Source organism: Amblyomma mixtum, chromosome 1 (genome assembly GCF_055824585.1).
Source record: "Amblyomma mixtum isolate Tamu chromosome 1, ASM5582458v1, whole genome shotgun sequence".
NCBI lineage: Eukaryota > Metazoa > Arthropoda > Arachnida > Ixodida > Ixodidae > Amblyomma > Amblyomma mixtum.
This window is the reverse complement of record NC_143012.1, coordinates 295322500-295343661: the sequence shown is the minus strand read 5'-3', so window position 1 is coordinate 295343661 and position 21162 is coordinate 295322500. Positions and strand designations below refer to the sequence as shown.

General features: G+C 43.9%; 2 protein-coding genes across 9 annotated transcripts; both read right to left on the bottom strand.

The window, feature by feature from the left end:
- Positions 1 to 4134: 4134 nt before the first annotated feature.
- LOC149372122 (lysosomal aspartic protease-like) lies at positions 4135 to 16148 on the bottom strand. 2 transcript variants are annotated; one of them, XM_089566498.1, is made up of 9 exons: positions 16025 to 16148; positions 14282 to 14420; positions 12371 to 12494; positions 11724 to 11857; positions 11051 to 11235; positions 9018 to 9140; positions 6616 to 6763; positions 5476 to 5574; positions 4135 to 4397 (listed from the first exon to the last, which is right to left on the bottom strand). In XM_089566498.1, exons 1-9 carry the CDS (start codon positions 16033 to 16035, stop codon positions 4227 to 4229), a joined length of 1134 nt encoding a protein of 377 aa, XP_089422624.1. In that variant the 5' UTR covers positions 16036 to 16148; the 3' UTR covers positions 4135 to 4226. The 2 variants fall into 2 exon arrangements, with proteins under 2 accessions (XP_089422624.1, XP_089422623.1); XM_089566497.1 differs by lacking the exon at positions 16025 to 16148 and adding an exon at positions 15107 to 15812.
- Positions 15927 to 18785, bottom strand: LOC149372121 (uncharacterized). Of its 7 annotated transcripts, none has more exons than XR_016286958.1 (8): positions 18360 to 18785; positions 17982 to 18080; positions 17743 to 17886; positions 17409 to 17535; positions 17219 to 17316; positions 16573 to 16594; positions 16324 to 16446; positions 15927 to 16167 (listed from the first exon to the last, which is right to left on the bottom strand). XR_016286958.1 is itself a non-coding variant. In XM_089566499.1 (8 exons), the coding sequence occupies exons 1-8, from the start codon at positions 18696 to 18698 to the stop codon at positions 16066 to 16068; spliced, it is 1125 nt and encodes a 374-aa protein (XP_089422625.1). In that variant the 5' UTR covers positions 18699 to 18785; the 3' UTR covers positions 15927 to 16065. The 7 variants fall into 7 exon arrangements, 5 of the variants coding, with proteins under 5 accessions (XP_089422625.1, XP_089422626.1, XP_089422627.1 ...); XM_089566499.1 differs by having other exon boundaries at positions 15927 to 16209; positions 16522 to 16594; positions 17219 to 17294; XM_089566500.1 differs by having other exon boundaries at positions 16522 to 16594; positions 17219 to 17294.
- Between the last annotated feature and the right edge of the window lie 2377 nt (positions 18786 to 21162).

Sequence of the window (21162 nt, the reverse complement as noted above, 5' to 3'; positions counted from 1 at the left end):
ATTGTCCCTTTAAACCTATCGGATCCAGACGCCATCGAACAGAAGGCCTGCCAGGCAGAGCGACGCCGGATTCGCGAATGTACCGCTGTCAACCCAGCACACGGCTCTGCCAGCTGGTCGAAGCGCTCAAGTCCTCATCCACAGCTAGGGTGCATGCTGGAGCGGCCTGCACTGCCGACGACATTCTTGCTAAGTGGAGAAACCACTCTGCCAAGAGAGGGCGACTGCCTGATGCGCATCATATGATGTCTCGCATTTACAAGTGCCCTGTTCTACATGTGACTGGGCACGAGCCATACCTATAAATCACCTTTTTGGTATTGCGCACACACAAGACAGGAAATGAAAACGCACACACACAGCTAGGCGCAGTGTATACGCAGTACCAATTGACCTCGGCCAAAATGCAACGCTTCTGAACATCTATCACCTTTTATGGGAGTGTATCTGACTACAACGATCCCGCGCGCAATTATGCCGGATATCCGCCCGCTGCCTACAGGACTGGATATTATGCTCCGGAACTCTGCTGGCGCCAGAGACACTGACCCTTGTGGGCCTTTGTGCGCGCTATCAGCGCCGAATGTTTCCTCTCTCTCTCTCCTCCCCCCCCCCCCCCCCCCTCACTTCCTCTCCCAATAGGCCAGAGCCATCCTACTTTAAACGGTTTCAATCAATCAAATTAATGGACTCCATGATCACATATCATGATCTCACCAATCATTTTAAACTAGAGAGGAGAATTTTCCCCCCTCCAGACAAAAGACTTACTAAAGAACAAGAGGTTACGTGGCGTCGTCTACAGACGAGATCGATACGCACCCCATCACTCCTCGCGCACATTTATCCAGATCTTTACAACCCAAACTGCAAACACTGTGGCCACCGTGCTACCTACGATCACATCCTGCGGGACTGCAAAATAGAGCCACCTCCGGGTGATCTAGTTACAGCTCCTTCTCTCGAGCGGTGGGAGACCGTGCTGGCTAGCTCTGACCCCAGAACGCAAGTTTTGGCGGTGGAGTGGGCTGACAAAGTCGTCGAGGGCTATGTACTCTCGACCACTTAACGCGACCTCTTGCCAAGCTCTTCCCGGCGAATAAAATGTTTTACAATCAATGCAACTATATGAGCATGCTGCAAGCGGGTTGCAATGTGAAAATCAGCTCCACGGCAGAGGTGGGCATTGATATCAATCAAGCAACATATAACTCTGACTGCTTGTTCAGAGGCCCAGATTTGATTTGATTTATTGGGGTTTAACATCCCAAAGCGACTCAGGCTATGAGGGAGGCCCAGATTTCATCAACTCAAGCTAGTCCGATTTATGTACCTAGCTGCATAGAAGTTTGCTACAGACCTGGTCTGCTATGGTACCATGGACCTGATTATGCACATATATCCTAGGTTGTGCATGTCTTGGTCGTGCTCCATGCCATTTGAGGTTCTGGTACGAGCCAATTGATAAGATCCCAGGACTCTGGCAAGATATCATACAAGATGTCATAAAAGCCAGAAATTTTTTCGGGCTGGTTTGCAATGGCAGCTTTGTTGAAGTCATTTTCACCAGCTACAAGGACGCGCAGTTTTGCTCTAGTGCAGTAAAGACAATTGCGGCATGGGCGAAGTTAGATGCCAATTGAACTGTACTAAACTAGGCTTGCAGTAACCAACACACCAAAAGCGTGATGACTGCTATAATCACTTTTTTATTTCTACCCCTTCGGTTATTTTTATCCTAACGTTTGCGTTTCATTCACAGCATGAATGCATTCGTAGAATAAAACGGAAAAAATTAACACATCAGATTTTTATATTTACTCCGCCATACGATTTCACTTTGGGATAGAATTTGCACTGTATACTCTTAATCCTTCAGCTGTTGCCGCATTATTTTTGCTCCAATTTTGCTCACATATGATATATGCTATGTTCACAAGCTATTAGGTGCCGAAGCAATTTTTTTTACAAGTAGCACATGTGTAATGCTCCTAACACAACATATATTTAGCCCTTAACCTAGGTGTACAAGGTCACCTAGGAGTCCAAAGCAGGTTTTGCAACTTCAAGAAATTTTTTACCAGGTTTTGCTGACGTGGCTTTAAAAGGTTTTGTAAAATGTACGGCATTGTAAGTATCATGCATCACGACTCGAGTATGGCCAGTCAAGAAAGTTTAAAAGAAGTAGGAATTTTATGTGTTGCATTAAAATTAATATATGGCTTCTAGCAAGCCCTATTACAGTAAAACCGAATTTCGAAGCCGTTGGGACCGCGAAAAATATTCGAATTAACCGACCACAGCAAAAAAAAAAGACCCAGCCAAAAAATCGCGTTGCGGGAATGCGCCGTACTGTTAGTGGAGAAACTTTTGTGGTTACCCTATATCATTGTGTGAAAGTTAACCGTCCAGCTCGTAGCTAATGCTGGCAAACAAAAAAAAAAAAGAAGCCCCACCCCACGTGCTTCTTCTGCGGCATTTTTATTTGTGGTTTGGTTTGGTTTATGGGGTTTAACGTCCCAAAGCGACTAAGGCTATGAGAGACGCCGTAGTGGAGGGCTCCGGAAATTTCGACCACCTGGTGTAGTTTCTTGTGGGATGACATCGCGGTGCGCGCGCAACTCAAAGCAACCAACGCGTGACGATGCAATCACAAGAACAGCAGTCAATGCCAATGAAAATAAAACCACCCTTCCTCTACACTCACGTGCACTCTACTGCAAGCGGCAAACTGAACTGCAAAAGGCCCTGTAGTTTCGCATTCCGACGTGACTCATACCCTGGATGTTTGCCATCGTGCTACCTACCGCTCATCCGAGGAAGCGACCGCCAGCACAAACGAGCCAGGTAAACGGCACAAAATTCTAATTTTCTTCGGTAAACGACTGTTTTTTGACGCAAGGAGCCCCATGTACATATATGCGCCCTGTCAGGAACAGGCACTGGCACGGGGCCCATGCTACGTACCGCTCGCCAAAACTGCCTTACCGCCCAAATAGGTTGGCACTGCGTATAGGTCGACCCCGAATTTTAGAATGGTCGTTTTTTGAAGAAAGGTCAGCCTAAACCTCTTATCATGGCACACTACTCAGAAACGGCGCAGGCCGGCATTGAGCACAGTCAACCCGTCACAGAACACGCACTGACGCTGCTAAGGCTAGGAGATGCTTCGATGCCAGCATCTCCGCTAGATGCTGCCTTGATCACGGCCAGGCTGCAGAGGAGCAATGAGCGTGTGCAAAGCTGCCATCAGTCCAGCCGTCCCTCGACGAGGTAGGCTTTTGTGCTGAGACCCAGAATACTGGGGCTGGGACGCTTATAATTGGCTTCACTCTGCAGTGCCGCCTCGCGGCTCCAAGAGGCCGTCGCTTCATCTGTTTGCGGCGAAATCGGGATCGGACATCCTCGCATGGCATCTCAGGTCTTCGAATTAATCGGGCTGATGCACGTTGCCATTTCGAATTGTCCAATAAAATTTACATTAAAAATTACAGGGCCACAGAAATCCTTCGAATTATCCGGGATTTCGAATGATTGAAATTTTACTGTGTATGCAACAGTTAACATGTGGGATTACAAAGTGTTTTTGCCTTTTAACTTCCGGCAAGGATTCACATTCCAAACATCTTATGCAGTGGCATATTCATCACTACTTTCTCGTCTTGCTGGAACTATATTTGGCAGTCTCATGCAAAATTCATTCTAGATTCTCATTTCTCCACATTCTAAAATGACTGTATGAACTGCTATCAGCAAGGGAAATCAGAATTTGTCAATCCACAAACAACAGCGGAAAGTATCACAGCAGGTGTCGTGCCCTACTTTTCAGTGCTTTATCACTAGCAGAAGGCACTGTGTTTACTTATATGATGGAAGTTCTGATGTTGATCATAAATATGTTTCTAATTATCCTCCTCTTGCCAGAACTTCAGGAAATGCTGTTTGAATGCTATTGTGCAGTTGTTCAGAAAATCTTTTAAGTAACTTTGTCAGAAACTGTGCAGCTAAAACAACACTGATGACATGAATATAAAATATAATTTCCAACTAAGCAGGCTTGAATTCCCTTAAGGCTCTACAAGAACAATGCACAATAAGATATTTCACATGACCGCACAGCCATAGCGCACCAGCTTTCATTCATCCAGTGAAGTTTAATGCCCAAGCAATGAACACCAAGAAAAGAGGAAGCTTGGTGAATGAGGACCAGGAGCAAACATAAGGAGTCAGTGAACTTCAGCTGCCTCAGCAAAGCCAACACGTGCAGCGCCGTAATCGAAGACAGTGTAGTAGCGGCCTATGAAGACATCACCAAAAATCCAGAGTGGTCCTTGTGGGGCTGGTATGTCGAGTCCCACAAACCCAGAAAGACACAAGCTACGACGAAACTGTGTAATCTGAAATGGCACAGAGCAGAAAGAGAAACCTCAAACCTTCAAGTGTTGCTGCAACATAAGAAATAAGAACAAATTTCATTGATCTGAAACAATATATGCTGATAAAAGGTACAGCTTCATTGTACACACAGACACACACACACACACACACACGCACACATAAAACCAGGATCATGCACAGAAGTGAGGCAGTAAAGCTGAAACATTGCATTGTAAGCTCAGTGGATGACATACCACTTGCAAGAATTGTACTAAGGTGCAAGTCAGTGGATGCGCCGCATCAAAATAAAGCAAAGAGGTTGGATTACCAATATAACAACTTAGCCATGCCATGAACAATGGCAAGCAGACTAAATAAACAAGAATAAATTTGGCTCATCAGGAGTAGGCGTCATAATGAAAACATACTCCACTACAGCCATCTCCTCAAGGCGCTGTGACCTGTGTCCAAAACAAGCAAATATGCCAGCTGCTGAACTCTAAAAAATTAATATGCATCTGCATCTGTTAGTCAAGAGCCTCATAGCTTGACAGCTAGGCCAAAGTTTCTTGATACTGTTTGCTAATGATGTGTCAGCTTTAATAATTTCCATAGGCAGTGATAAGATTGTCTATTAATGCCTCATGAAAATTGCACCTTGCCGACATTTTCAAATCTGAGAAATCTCAGGTGGAATAAATTTCAAAAGTGGTGAAGAAACTGAACAACAACTTCGACCTATATCAAGCTGCAGTATCCAGCTTCTTTTTGTTACATTGGTAATGTGCAATTCACACGAGACAAAAGTGCACTCAGATACAGCCGGCACTGAGTAAAAAGAAGCAGAGCGAAAAGTTTGGCACGTTGGTACTGGTTCATTTTGATGGAAGGACAGCGAAAAAGCGCTCGTCGTGTGTGCCTTCAAGTGTCTCGTCCCTTTTATTGCACTGTCCTTCCACCAAAATGAATGAGTAAAAAGAAACTACATATGTACATCGTACATTGTAAGACACCACATATCCACTATTCTTAGCCAGCAAATATTACTGAATTTCTGCTAGGATTTTACATAAATCCCCACCTAGAAATGCAACTCACCTTCAGGACGTAGTCATTTCCTGTCAACGTGTATGTGTGATTTCCTATCTGGAACTTTACGGCTGGAAGCTTAGGCACATCTTCACACTTTACTGTATACTGAAAAAGAATTAAGCACACAGGAGGAACTAATGCAGTAATTATGTCAAAATGCCAAAACAAGGCGTCACACACATACGCATGCAATTACAGAAAGCACACTGTAGCAAAACTACACTGTTTGAAGAAATTCAACATTTATGACTAATCTCAAACATAAGTGCAGATTTTATGAAACATGAAAATAAAATGCAGTCAAACTGTTCAAAAGAGGTGATTTTTTTCCTTCCATTGTGGAATGAATAGTAAACTTGAGATACAGGACAGGACACATGTTCAGAAGGGCAAATGTGCTTACACCCACTGCAGTTGACAAACAAGTGCTAATGCACAGGTACACTTAACTTTACTAGTTTGTCTATGTCTAATTCACAGTACCAGTACTTTACTAATGCTATCTTGAGAGCAGCTCTTGCTCATACTTATATGGTACACTAATTTACATTTTCCTAATTAACTTTATGCCTTATCATTTTTGTTTCTGAAGATGTTTTTGCACATTTTCTTTGCCGTGATGATCGTCGTATTCCAGCAAAGCTGAAATTGAAACTAGTTATTTAATCTTAATTTTGCAAATCCTTTACGTCTTTAATGATGCACACTAAGAGAAAGAAGAGAAAAAACAGCATCTACTGATTATAGCCTTCAGAACTGTCTAAACTCTTTTGTTGCAATCTCTTTGTAAGTTCTACTATGACCCTCCCATGCATTTTATGTATCTTGCATGAGGGAAGAAAAATAAGTGACTTCCCAATGTAATCATGACTTGTGTGTATATCGTCTTTGCAGCTCTCTGCACACCCTTTATGCCATGTGGTATATTTTATGAGCATTGCACATTTTACTAGCAGCTATTAGCACCTTGTTGCGTCAAATACAAGTCAAGCCATTCATGTGATGGCATTCGCTGCTTTGTCACACAGGTTTCCTCCTTTCATGGCAATGTACCACAGATCACCGCAGATCAGAAAAATGCCTTCAGTCACTTGTCAATTTCCCCTAGGTTCTCTTGTTTTCAAATGAGCAAGAAAGTGTCCATACTTGGCCATGTGAAAAAGGGTAGGCGCCAATGATTTTTTGCAGTTTCATTACTTCCAAGGAAGGACCAGCCATCAGCGATGTGCCTGTGTCTGCTATAGCCTGGCAACCATTTGCACAAAAGCTCAGAGAGCTGTTCTCCACAGAGATCCTGGAATATGAGAGAGGGAAAAAAAAAACGTGATCACTGAGTGCAGCACACATGGCACAGCAGTGAAGTACATGAGATAGAATTACGCATTCTACCGAGCACAGATTTTACGCAGTGGTGTCCATGAAAGGCTTGAAACACATCAAGACCCACTATCAAGCGCTTGAGGCATGAAGTGAGAACTGCATGTTGAAAAGCCAAGAATACAAGTGGATGAAAAGATTAGAAAAGAGCGTCATGTGGCTTTTAACACTAAATTTACAAGGGTGCTGATCTCCTGTCAAAAAATGAGCCTCTCCGGTAAGACAACACCAGGTCTCAGAATGTTCACTCTGACAAGCAGGCTCCCTTTAAGACGAACTTTAAGGGACCAGATAATTTGTCCATCTTATCAGAAGATTGTGCTAGGTGTGTCCAAATATGTGTTACATGAAAACAATGGATTAAAAGCCTATCACAGAGTGGATAATTGCAGATTGTGCAAATATTGCCCTACGCATCAAGTGAGCTGAAGGCTGAGGGTATGACACAAGCTCATGTTATACTGCTTGAAAGGGCATTGGTCTAGTTTCCTTCTCTCAATGTCCTTATTATTCCACAGCGGCTGCTATTTGTATGCATGTTTCTGACTTTCTGCTTTCCATCCTGCTCCAAGTGCTTAGAAGGTGCTAAGCAGGGTAGCTGTGCATATCTCTAATCTCTCACCTTCTGCAGGCACATCATGCACCTTTCCTTACATCGCAGGCCATACGTGCAGAGCCGATATCTGGCCACTTCTGTGAAGTGGCCAGATATGCTGCAACGCCGCTTCAGTTGAAAATATGGCCCTGGAGTTTTGAGCACCAAGTAAATGAGCGGGTGCACTTTGCACAAATGCATCTTTTAGTCTGGGAGGCACCGCTCCTCACGTGACGCGCGCGCAATGGTGACCTGCCTTTTTCGCCCCAGCAAGTAAGCTTTCCCACAAAAAGCGCACTCCTGCAAGATGGCTCCCATACAGTTTTGCACGAGCGTGCGTGTAAACCATATTGTAGGGGTGCTTCATTTTGCGTAGAAGCGTTTTTATATTTTTTTCCTTTCCATGACAGTGCTGTGAGGACGACCCGTGAGTGCCACTGAGCAGAGTCGCCATGGTTCATGATCGCTGCAAAAGTTCTTAACCAAAGGACAGGCAAAACAAGTCGCCTTAAGGGAATGTTTTTTACATTGCATCCTATGGGAAGCCAACGAAATGGTCTCACACTGTTCTTTTTTATGCGAGAATTCGTGTTAACTGAGTTCATCTTAACGGGAGTCTACTGATGTTTGAGATTCTTATACAGAGCAGAGGACCAGGCCTTGCAACAAACTGTACAGGGTGTCTAGCAAGCAAGTCTTTTCAAATCCCTGACTTTTCCATGTTTTCCCCGACTATTTCAGTCAAAATTCCCTGACCGCTGAAAGTACGAAAAAACATACCTAGTCTGGCTGATGATACCATTCACCGCAAAAACAACTTGCCTAATTAAACTGCAAATGCTGGGTTAAAAACAAATTTGCTCTCTCTACTCAAGAGAGTTTATTTTTTGCTGAATGAAGTCCAGCTTCAAGCTGCACCAGCAGTTTTCACAGCTGAAGCAGTGAAAAAGCGTAAGTGGATAAATGATAATATGCAGCCACAGCATTCCACTTGGCAGTCCCAAGCTCACTCTCATGAGTGAAGTCTCCCTTCACTGGGTGGACAGTCTTAGCCCTGAATGAAATCCTGGCTTCAGTACATGTGTGAATGCACGCGTAAAAAGAAAGAATAATTTTTTACTTCTTGTACACATTGTACACAATAAATTCTTATCTTAACTTCTGAAATCCAACACCTGGGTCTCCTGCGCACTGAAATGTGTAGGAATTTATATCATGGATACCAAAAATAAGCTTTCATTATTTACTTAATGAACCACAACACATCATGTCTCCTCAGTGCTTGTAATACAACCTTTGCCAAAAATATATAGCCCAGGGCATTCGCTTCCAAGCTGTTTAGCGGGTTCTCTAGCAAATATGCTAGTCCTAAGCTTAAATCGTATGAGGGCATGAGTTCCTCCCTTTTTTAAGATTAGAGTAGTTGAGATGGAAAGTAAGCCCCACTGCAGAGCTGAGAAGCTAACTCTTATGTTTCCAACAAGGTTGTACGCCTAACCAACAGAGCAGCAGCAGCCATACATGACTATTTCTGCATAACAGTTTGACCAAAATGCAACAGAAAATGAAGACTTGCCCATCAATTGCAAACTGCCAGTAGCCTTTCTTTGTGACTGGGACGTAATCAATAGCGCCCTTGTAAAAACGCTTGTCCACACCGCCAAATGTAATCTCACCACCATGAGAAAAGTTGCCGTTTCTGAAATGCACATACAAAAAAAGAACAACATTGATTGCTAGAAACACTCACTCACTTCACAAAAGGCGTTATCAATAGCCAAAAGATGCCTCAGATGCCCCTTATAATGAAGATACAATCTCAACTTATAACCAGTACACATGCACTTGACTCGTATATGCTTCGTGTCCCACTGGTAGGGTCACTGCTTTTTTGTCCAGTAACACTACAAGTTTATCATACAAAAGCTTGCACCCACTAGCATAGGTTCAAGAGGCTCTGAACTTTCCCTGTGCAAGAGCTACGCTGTGTACGTTCAGTTCTGTGCATTCAGAAAGCCGCCGTCTTCTCTGGAAGCAGTGAGCAAATTCGGCCACATCGACTACATTGCAATGCAGCAAGAAAAGCAAACAAGGCTGTGCGCTGTCATGAGAGAACCACAACACACGATGAGAAATGTGACATTAGAGTCAATGTCAGATGTTTCAAGCTTTAACACACGCAATAGGTTGTGCATTTGCCTAGTGTCCTACATTGTAAGACGGCTCGAAAGTCGTAATTGAGAAAAATATTTCCATCTATAAAAGGATGATTTTGAATTCTGAAGTGAAATACCAAAAACATTTTATGAAAAAAATATTTCAATTTTTAAAAAAATTTTGAAGTTGAGGTGTATATGGGTTGAGAAGAGGTGCACATTCTGTACATAACGTGCAACACAGCAGTAACAATCCGCATATTTCAGATTAAGAAACAGCATGCTTTTAACCTTGCACCTGGCATATGATAGCCTTAGTTGCTTATGCATCAACAAACCTAATTTAACTGTTACAGCTATGAGGGTACAAGAGATACAGGTATGAGCAGTCAGTCTTGGGATTTTATAGCCAAAAATCAAGCAGCATTTTCATGAGGGCGTTCACATGTGTCTTTGCAGCAAGGAATCAATCTGACAAAAGTAACTAAAGAAAGCACATGCATGCAGAAATCACTGTGTGGCCCCTCCTTCCAAAAAAAAAAAACAACAGTGAGTGAAATCCTGGACCTTACTATGGTGCAATACACGAAGTTATCACTTAAAAATGCTGTAGAGCCTTCTATCTAATAAATTTCATTTTATTCTTCTTAAGACAACCTCATGTAACACATATGAGAAAAAACAGCTCAATATATGCACACACACACAAGCAATGTATACTCACAAATAGCCCACTAATGCCACACTGCCACATGCCGTCACAGCCGAGGTGAGGCTGCACTAAAAAACAGCTTTAAGCTGACCTAAACAGATGTGTTAGGTACACACAGTATCACTCAAGTGTCACTAATAAGGAATACTGCATGACGGATAATTTATCACAACAATGGTGGTAAATTTTTCGAGTGCATTTTTCATTTTGATTGGTGGAGCTGATGAAAATTAATGGCTTGTGCCTTTGTAGGCCAACAGTTTTGTAAGAGTCAGCTGGATCTGCAGATGCATTTCACATCATTCTGTACAATTTCTATGCAAGGCTTTCTTAGTATCCCAACACAATCTTGGTTCTTCTAGTCAACGTCTACCTCGCCTCATGTGGTAACCTATCAGTACTACTTAAAAGAATCCCACATCCGGTATATCATGATGGTAGTGAAATATGAAAAATGACTTAAATTTTATCGTGCAGATCTAGTCTGAGTGCAGGATTAGTCAGAATGCAGATGCCTCTTGAGGCTGACTACACGCTTTATCATCCCCATTATTTGCTTTCATTAATACAATCAAAACTGATCTCTAAAAAAGAAGAAAGAAATCATGTAGAGGAGCGTACAACTGGTTACCAAGGCTCAAATGAAACAAAAAAAAAAGTAGTTTCCAAGATGAACATCAAACTAAAGTGTACACAAACCACCATCGTGTGGTGCAAGTAAATTGGAGAAAGGTAGCTTACCGATTTAGAAAGAACGAAAAAACAGGTTGAGGCACGAGGCCCTGCAGGACCATGTTGTCGAAAACAGTATTTGCCCCAGATGCAGCGATGTTTTTAAAGCCAAGACCGAGGATGCCATCAAACCTGGCAGCTACAAATGTCAAACCTGGCTCAGTGACAGCTTCAGCAAATGTCTGGTTTTGAACCTGCATCAGTTATGCAAGAATACAGAAGAGCTTCCTGCTATACACAAAATCAACAACGTTGTTCCAGAACATGTGCCTAGTGCCCCTTGGTAAAATGCCAACTAAAGTCCACAAAAGGCATAGCAAATAAACAAATTATTCATTTCCTGGTATGTTCTACCTTCTATGTTCTAAGCTATGTGAGCTATGTCTGCCTTAAAATGCTGAGTACTCCACCGTAAAACCAATATGTTAACAGAATGATGAGTTACAGGTAACCACAGTAATAATGAAATGCACATTTCTAATAAAAAACAAAATTACTCAAGGCATGCACTTTGATGCTAATCTTCCTTAAGTCAGTTTTTTGAGTTGATGCAATAACGTTAACACTCCTATGAGAGCACATAACCAAAGCCATCCATTCAAGCATCATGTGGCATCATGTGAAAAGTGTATTAGCTCTATTTGTGGCAGAAAGAAATGATATGTGATCTGGGACCACTCACATTAATGCCTGCTAGTGAAACGGTGTCGACGCTCAAAAAGCCAGTCATGCTGCCAGTCCCATAGCGCAGGGAGATAGCTGTTCCATTTTTGCGGTATGTTTTTGATTTCGTGTGATCATACTTCTTGTGGAGTACTGCAAGGAAATGAAGAAGGCAGGAAGAATGTGTAATCAAATTTACACAGATCTGCAATAACAATCAGACAGATTCGCAATTACACGAGCTCTGTGCAATTTTCCGCTGTCCATTGGCCGGACAGTGAGCGTCCATATTAACAAGGCCTGAATACATAGAAAAAGTTTGATCCTCAGAAAAATTGTCCATAATTCAAGTTGTTCACATTAACGAGGGTTGTATTAATGAGGAACGAGTGTATATCAAATTGGGCTTTGATAATGTTACGTTTTCCACCGGCAGCGAATATAAATAAGCATGTTTCATGCATATCTTATTCGTCTTCTCACAAACAGTGTTGCACGCTTCATTCCTTCCTTTTCAAGATATATTTGCTGCACAGTGATGTTATGAATAAAGCCCACATCTAGCTATATTAGAAGATACAGAAACAAAGCATTAAAAATCAAAACCTGTAAAAGCTCATAAAACTTGACAAACTCAGATAAAAGGAATACTGCATAAAAACTTACAACAAGCAATGTTGGTCCATTTGCATCGTCTTGAAGGAACCCACAGATTTGATGACCCTGTGTCAAAAACAACCCGGAATGGTTGGGGGGGTTCTCCTATGCTGATTGGTCCATAGTACTGAGCCTAAAATTGTGAAAAAACCAGGAATATATTACACTATGACACAATGCCACTTGTTCTCTCTTGTAAAGTTATGTTTTAGTAATCAGGAAACTGACAGCTTTAGGCAATTACGTCTTGCTGCTTGCTGTACAGTGGGGCCCAATATATTGAAGCCGGGTGTTTCGAACTATTGGCTATATCGAACAAACACACTACCTACTTTAAAATACTGCATAAAAGTATGAATGTCTCATGGTATATTGAACTCCAGCTTCGCCAGTCATTCGAACTACACACTGTGCCCCTGTAAGTGGTGCTTTCCCTAACGGTGCTCTTTGATCACTTTCACGCGCATAAACGAGTCGGCTGTGCAGCCTTGGGCACCTATACTGGCAGTGCCAGAGCTGTGAAACCGTGTGATGAGGTGAATGTGGGCTGCGCTTGAAGGTAGTTTTCGATCTCTTGTAGTCAATTTCCACGCCATATCGCTGTCACGCGGTGAAGCCAACCTAACTAACTAAAGCATAGCGGCTGCCCTCACATGGCGGCGTGCTTCACTCTTCATTGCAGAAGGCATCGCGGAAACCAATTGTACCTTAATTTTAATGAGAGAATATTCAGTTTTTCAGTTTACAGTCTACTGGCAGAAGGAATAAACGTCTTATGATAGGCAGAGGCTAGTTCCAAAGAACCATCCGCTGCGGCTTCAAGGCGAATTACAGGTTAGGCTTAGCAATGCCTAGTAGTACGCTGCCAGCACACTGGTGGGCGGAACGTCGCTGCAAGACGTCATCAACGTGGGTGCAATGAGCTATTGCTTGCAGGTTGCAGATACAGTTCTCATTTGCCATTTAGATACACTAAATTGCCGATATATCAAACTATTTCGTGACACCTTCGAGTTCGAAATATCTGGGTTAGACTTTAGTAAATATATTTCTTTCCGGTCACTACTTTTTTCACTTCATTTTGCCTCCTGAGAAAACTGTTGCATGGATGTAAATCAGACACATGACATGTGAATAAACTTCAATGGTGTTAAATACATTTAGGATTGAAATGAGGGAACCATCAACACATATTACACAAAAAATAGCATGTGTGCTTGCAGCATATACTACCTAGAGAAACTTTCTTTTTCTTGCAATAAAAAGGTATTTTTGCATCAGCACCCTACTTCAATGATACAGCAAGGCTGCTTGGCTACTAATCCAGGGTTATGAAAACTAAGCCCCACAAATGCAATTACAGACTTTGTCTTACATGCCAAAAGGCAATTGCAAGAAAAATGTTGGGATAAATAAGCAAGGAGAAAGATGTGTACTCACGTTTATGTCAGCTGGAAATATGAAAGAGAAAACATGCAATCATGCGAATTAGCAACCAATCGCCGAGAGAATTACACAATATTAGCAGCATGTCAGAAAGTTTTACAGAACATACAAAAGCAAATTACCCATTAAAAAACACACATGCTTTCCCAGCTTTGTCAGTATGGTTATCCAACTACCTGTAGAATCTTTTTTGTTGTTGTTGAGAGAAGGCTACTCACAAAGCGTAAGAATATATGGATAAGCTGTCATATGCAAGCTGTTATGTTTTCACAATGTGCGAATAACTTGTGCATGCACCATTTGCACCCTTAAATAGTGAGAACATGGCTGGCATGCATTATATTTACGAAATACAGCATTCAGTGTCTTTGTAACAAGTGCATGCTCTCTAGTTCAAAGTTACACTGCGTAAGGCTGCATGCACTTCAGTAAAACTCCAAATACTACATAACAAGCAATGAGATGGCTACTCACATCAAGGTAGTTTGAGAGTGGTTCAGGAATGGGAAGCTGAGTGCTGGCATCATTGTAGTATTTTGGCTGGGCCACAACCACTTCAGTGTCTACTTCACCTAAGGTCTGCCTTACTGACTTGAAGCGATGAAGGGGAATGCTGCAGGTAATGAAAAATGAAGCAACTTTATCGCAAAAGGTTAAAAGGCCCTCTTAAGTGGTTCACATGCAAAACACAGTACCTGAATAACGTTGACAAGTGAAGCATACAAGGCAGCCAAAACTTATTCTGAATATGTACGTCCTGGTAGGTTTACCTTAGTTTGGCTTCGTCATTTCATTTTTTCAGAGCAACTATGTATGCCATACAGCTCTTGTAGTGTGTTTCTTTCTGTCTGTGTCCTTTGTGAGCACTGTGAGGAATTGAAGTGGGTACAACCAACTAGCCCAGCAGTTTGCCTTGAGCAAATATATGCACCATATGTCAGGCGGCAAAGCTTTCTTTCTAGAATCAAGGCCAATCAACTCATCGATTTCCCAGTCGAAACTAAAAGCGAGGTCCGCGAGCACTTTGTTTCCAACCATGGCTCATACAGTTTCCATGGGAACCTTCCGACCGCAAAACCAAGTTGGTGACGGCGACGGATCGGTAATGAATTCCGGAAAAGTAAGCTGAGATTCGCGACTTTAACGCAAACTGAAAAAGAAATCGCTTACTATAAAGCTATAATTTGCAGATAGCGAAGTGGTCCGACCCAAACTGCACCCGCACCGGCAGCAGCAACGGATGGAGCAAGCGCGGGCAAGATATGCGATGTGCTCCTGCATCGCGGCGGCATCACGTACCTGATGAGGGCCGCCGCCGAGGCGACCAGGGCCAGCAGGATGAGAGTGGAAACGCAGAGCGATTCGCCCATCCTGCGCGACCCGGAGCAGATGACAAGAATGCGCGCCGCATCCACGCGCCTCTCCGCCGCGTGCTCGCCGAGCAGGCAAATGGGAGGCGGCGGCGGCTGGCCACCCCACAGCAGGTTCCGTTCGAACTTGACCTCCCCGGGGCATCGCTCGCTCTCCTCTTATCGACGCGGCCTGGTTCCGTTTATGTGGCTCACTGGGCCCGCGAAATCATGCATGCGGACACTCGCACTGCAGCGGCGGCGGCCACACCGTGGTCGCCCGGCACGTGCATGCCGCCAGCGGCCGCGCCGGCGAGCAGCGCTTGAAAGGCATTCGTCCTTTGTACCCGGTTCGCGTTTTGTTTCGTTCACAAACTAGAACGAACGAGGTGACATGAATAGACTTATTAAGGATGACATGAAGAAGGGAATAAAGAAAAGATAGAAAGACAACATAATCGGTACGTGCTAGCGCTTCACGTGGGCTATGGAGTTGACGCGTAGCGGAGGGCCGGAGCATCTGAAGTTTTTTGACGTGCACTACCGTCGCACAGGCGTCTTTATTCTTACTCCATCGAAGTGTGGCCACCGCAGCCGGGATTCAACATAACTTTGGGCGCTGCAGCTAGCTGCGGCGGGTGAAGACAGACACAAGGGGACAATTGTTCCAAAAGGCCTACATTTTCTTATGAAAGCTACAGTCAAGTAAGAAACCATACAGGTAGGAATATGCAGTGCTGGCGGTGCACCTCTTAGAAATAAAATACAAATGCAATAAACTTTTTATTAAGTTCAAATTTATACAACAAAAATTACTTCATGATAATGGTTGATTGCACATATAATAGAAACGGTAGAATGCTCATACCAGGCTTGCATCCTAGAAATGTGCCTGAGCAGACATGAAGCTCATGTGATAAATTTTGTGAGCATGTTCTGGATTGGCTTCTTGAGCAGAGTCCTGTTGACATCGACCACTTTTAGGATGCTATCCAAATGGGCAGGTGGCATCTGGTGAGTGGTGTTGGAGGAAGGGGTTGATGAATGAAATGTCTGTAGGAGTGGCAATATAGGTCATGACACTTTTACTCATTCGTGTTATACTTGAATTTTTGTGGCAACTGCGAAACTTGAGACATACATCGATAAACTTAAAAAGGGTGTTACCTGTGGTCCATAAAAGCTGACAAAATCCATAAGCAGCTTTGAAAACTTGCTGTCACTGCTTCTTTCGTCCTTTACAGATGTAAGCCAATTGACTAGTTCTGCAAGAACACTTTCTAAGGGGCCCTTGAAAAAAAAATTAAGGAAAAGTTATTTTATGATGCAGGCAGAAAATCAGCCATAAGAAAAGAAAGTCCTTACCCTCTTTGATATTATAGTGTGAACTAAAGTAACAAGTGTCTCAACACACACCCTTGATTCTTGAAGCATTCGCCTGCATGGTGACATCATAGTTTGCATAAGTCAAGCAGTCAAAACTATGTCCAAGCTTCTACACCATCACAGCAAGAACTCTCATATCTTTCAGACAGTGACTCATAAATGATACTGTGGAGACAATAAAAGGGGAGGCATAATGGAACAGACATACCAAAGCATACAAAAATTGTATGAAAGTACTACTTGCATCAATAAACTCAAACAGCATGTCCATTTTACATTGCCTAGTCTTCAGTGGCACATGGACAATGTTCATAAACCAATGAATGTCAAGAGGTGGCATTCTAAGAAGTGTTAAAAGTATCACATCCCCATTAGATGAACAATGCAACATAAGGTAGCAGCCTGAACATGACATAAGGTACGATAGAATCATGCAGGTGCACAACTGTAGTTGATGCACAGTTTTTTTTATACCTCCTTTACAGTGACATTAAGCACAAAGGGCAACATAAGCATTAGACACGGTAAAATGTTAAGAAACACAGATTCTACCTAATTGTCATTTGGAGTATTAAGGTGTCCCACTAAATGAATTCAGCCCAAAATTTTGGAGCAATCTACAACCTTGTATTAGAAACAAGAAGCAAACAAATAACATGAAAACTTAATACTATGCCTCAGGCAGACAGCTGAATAGTCCTTGGGAATCCCTTCCTTGATGAGTGTTTGCACAACTTCTCCTTGTGCCCTTCCTAACAAGGAATACAAAGCAAACTGAAACAAAGCTTAAGTAAACAGCTCTGCAGTCATTCCTTAAAAGTGTACAAGGAAGTGCACATGCAATAATAAACTCTCCATCAACTAACCCATGCTCTCTGCAGAAATCAACGGGACTAGAAGGCCTTCAATTGTCACATGTGGCAAATCCTGTGCAAAGGCTATGATGGAGTCAATAAGTGAGCGAGCCGTGGTGCCTTCATCTAAATTTGTGACCTGAGAAAGAAACCATTCACAACTGGCTCAAGAAGCAGATGATGACACACCCTGAGGAATTCATTCAAACATAATTTCCTTTCCGAATTCTTTCAAAACAGACTATGAGAACAAAACAGCAGTTAAAAGATGTGCTACTCCACACAATGCTATGTTGCAACCTTAGTTGAAGGAGCACTGCACAGCATAACAGAGAACAAGTTGTACCTTGGGCAAAAGAGCAGATTTCACGAAAACAACGCCGTTAATGAGGCTTATCACCGACTTAAGTTCAGCAAACGAACGCAGAAGCAGCAGCGTCTTTGAGTCGGCGATACTGTCCGTCTCGAGTTCATCACAAACTGCAGCGACCTGGAAAAATATTAGACAGAACGTAGGCAGAAAGACCGAATAAGCAGAGAAATAAATTTCCACATGGAAAGGCTAATTTGCTCACTGCTGCATACCGTTTCTGGCCTTGCAGAAACCATAAAACGAAGATCAGCTGTCTGAATGGCTGTTTCATCGCAAGAATGTAGAGCCTCCTTTATCTTCGAAATGTTTACCTGCAAGATCGAATCATGGCAGACAAAGCACTCATGACTGCAGCTTACATGAACAAAAACAAGGCTTAAATACGCACTGTTACTGGGCACGAGGCCGCGGGTTCGAACCCGAAAGCGGCGACCTCACTGTGATGGAGGCGAAATACAACGATCGATCATCGAGATCTCCGCAAATACTGATATCTCCACTACGGCATACCTCAGAACCGCTCCCTCGACTTTGGCACATGAAAGTCCATTAATTACAGTAGAAAGACAGTCACTCTGCAATAGTACTACCTGTATTTCTTCAGGGAGATCTGTCAAATCATCCGGAGCACCACACACTTCAAGCTCGTCCCTTTCGGGCCTGTATGGCGCACGGGAATTGCTTGATACGATTTGTTCTTGGACTTCTTCAGGTTCTGATGTTTCCATGTCTAGAATGTCGCCAAAGGGCTCCGGTTCAGAATCACGGGGAAAAAACTGAAAGAGTGGCTCACAACGTGCTTGCGATGCGAGGAGCGCCTCAGTAGGCGGAGGCTGCTCATTTCTATTCTTGAATTTCAATTCCTGCAGCAACCCCAAGACCAAGTCGCGTTTACAGTCTTCGTAAGCATGGCCATAGAGCGGGAACATATTATTTCGCAACAACAAAAACTTCGTAGGCACTACCACAAACTCCTGTCGAACAGCAAATTGACACTGCCCTGTGGGCAACTTTCGCGCGCTGCTACTGCTACGATCGGCTACGATTGGCTCGTGGACTCATTGCAGTAACTCTAGGTTGGCTTCGGCACGAAACTAGTTTCGGTTTCAGATGCGCCACGCGCGTCGCTTTGCGTGCGGCTGCGCAGGCTGCGCAAGATTTCCCCCTATTCAAACTGAGGCTCACTGTTCTCCTACCTGTACATTTGAGGGTTCTCTTGAATGCTCCGACGTGGCCAGAGATTAACGGCATATGCGGGAACTACATCGACTGAATCTTTGCCCAGAGCTGCCCCACACGTGTCAACAATGCGAAGCGGCTGCATGGACAGAGGAAATAATGCAGCTCCTGGCTGAGCTTCTTGAAGCAGCGATACTCTTCTAGTAGAGCCTATTTGAACCTGTTTAAAAAGTTTAAAGTATTTAAAACGGCAAAATAATTATTCGCTGATGAATATATAACAAGATGACCAAAGCATAAGATGAAAAAGTAAGGTTTAACAAATGGTATGCAAATTAAATCCTCGTATCCTCCCCCTCCCGACCAACATGTCCCCCGTCCTGCACGCCGGCCGTCGTCATGCGGCCGCGCAGCACCATTCCCCTCTCTTTGATACCCAGGCTGTAGCCTACACGGATGCCTCCTTCGTGGCTCCTCGAGGTTCCTGCGGCTACGCCCTGAACCATCCCCACCTCCCCGCTCCTGAAACCCACACCAGCGGGCCGTATCTACACCCTCCGGATGCGCTGTCCCTCGAGGTCCTCGCCATTGCACATGCCCTTCAGTCATTTGCTCTCCTTCCCTCTCTTCAAGAGTACACAGTCTATTCAGACTCACAAGCCGCTATACACCACATACAGAAACGCACCATAACCCTTTCTCTCCAACAGGAGGTCGAACGAGCGGTCTCCGCATTGCAGCCTTCCATCGTTTTCCTCCGCTGGGTCCCTGGGCATTCAGGGATTGACGGCAATGAGCTGCAGCCCATCAGCTTGCCCGAGACACACTTTTCCGGGCACCGTTGATCCTCTGGCCCAAGCCCTCGGAGGACGGTGGGAGACTCACCCTTCGCCGCACCATAAAAGAGGTTTACCTCGAGCTCCGCCTAGACAAACGCCTTTACCCTCCCCCTCATCCATCGCTCACGGTGCCGGAGGCTCGCCTTCTTCGGCACATCCAAATGAATGCAGTTATCACCCCGTCTCGCCTCTTTCTCTATCGCTATCGATCAGACCCTTCCTGTCCCAACTGCCTCTGTATCTATGCGGACCTGGCCCATTGCCTCTTCTATTACCCGGCTGCTCGGCAGTCGGGTTCCTACCCCCCACCTTCTTTATCCATCACCACCTGGCTCGACTGGCTTGGCGCTGAAGGGGAGGAAGAACAGCGACTTCTGGTCGCCCAGGCGGTCGACATGCTCGGCCTGTAAATTATGGTCGAATAAAGGTCTTGTACTACTACTACTACTATTCTCATATGGTAAACGACAAGTGCCACTATAATTATAGCTATAGTGGTTAAAATACCACTGCCATTATGAGGGCCGGCGCCAAGATTTCGTGCCCGGCTGGCGAGTAATAAAGGGGAGGGGGAAAGGAACCAAGTTAAATTTTGAGTCGGCTTGACGCGCCTCTTTGGCAATCCTTCTCATAAAGTATCTTCTGGTTGGTTGGTTTATGGGGTTTAACGTCCCAAAGCGACTAAGGCTGGCGGGCTAGTTGCTAATCCTTCTCATAAAGCTAAAAATAAAATAAAATGAACAAAATCAGCACAACGACGAGAGCTTCACATACTTTCTTGAAAGCGAGGAGGCCGAACGTACGGGCTGCGTTGTTATATCCTCGTGGTTAAAGAAGCGCTCGGAAAAGTTTTACCCGTGATTGCCGCTTACGCTTGCCTTACGTGACTACTTACGTGCTTTGGGTGAGAAAGCACTGTCTCATTGTGAGCTCTGTTGCGAGGTTCATTAAAGATTCCTTCCTTTCTAACGACACATCGATCTAGGAACTTTAGACATACCTACTCATTAGCATATACAGAAAGTAGATTGAGGTTGAAAGTAACCTCGCCCGCTCCACTAAAGTACCGCGGGTAGAATTAGCATATACAGTCGTAAGGAAATGCGTACACTAGGCTCACCTTTTCACGTCATGCGGGACCATGGTGACGTCACAAGAGCGTTTTCGGACCGCCGCCGGATTTCGTGCCCTTCAATAGGGCGTTCAAAGTCACGCTCGATGCCTCGAGCGAACCACGTTTCCGATTCTCAAATTTTAAAAAGTAGGATCACTTTTGACGATGACCGCCTTTTATTTCGCAATATAATCAATCCTCTGACACAACAATTAAAAACTTCATTAAGTTTAATAGGTTGCCTTTTGACTGCTGTCACGT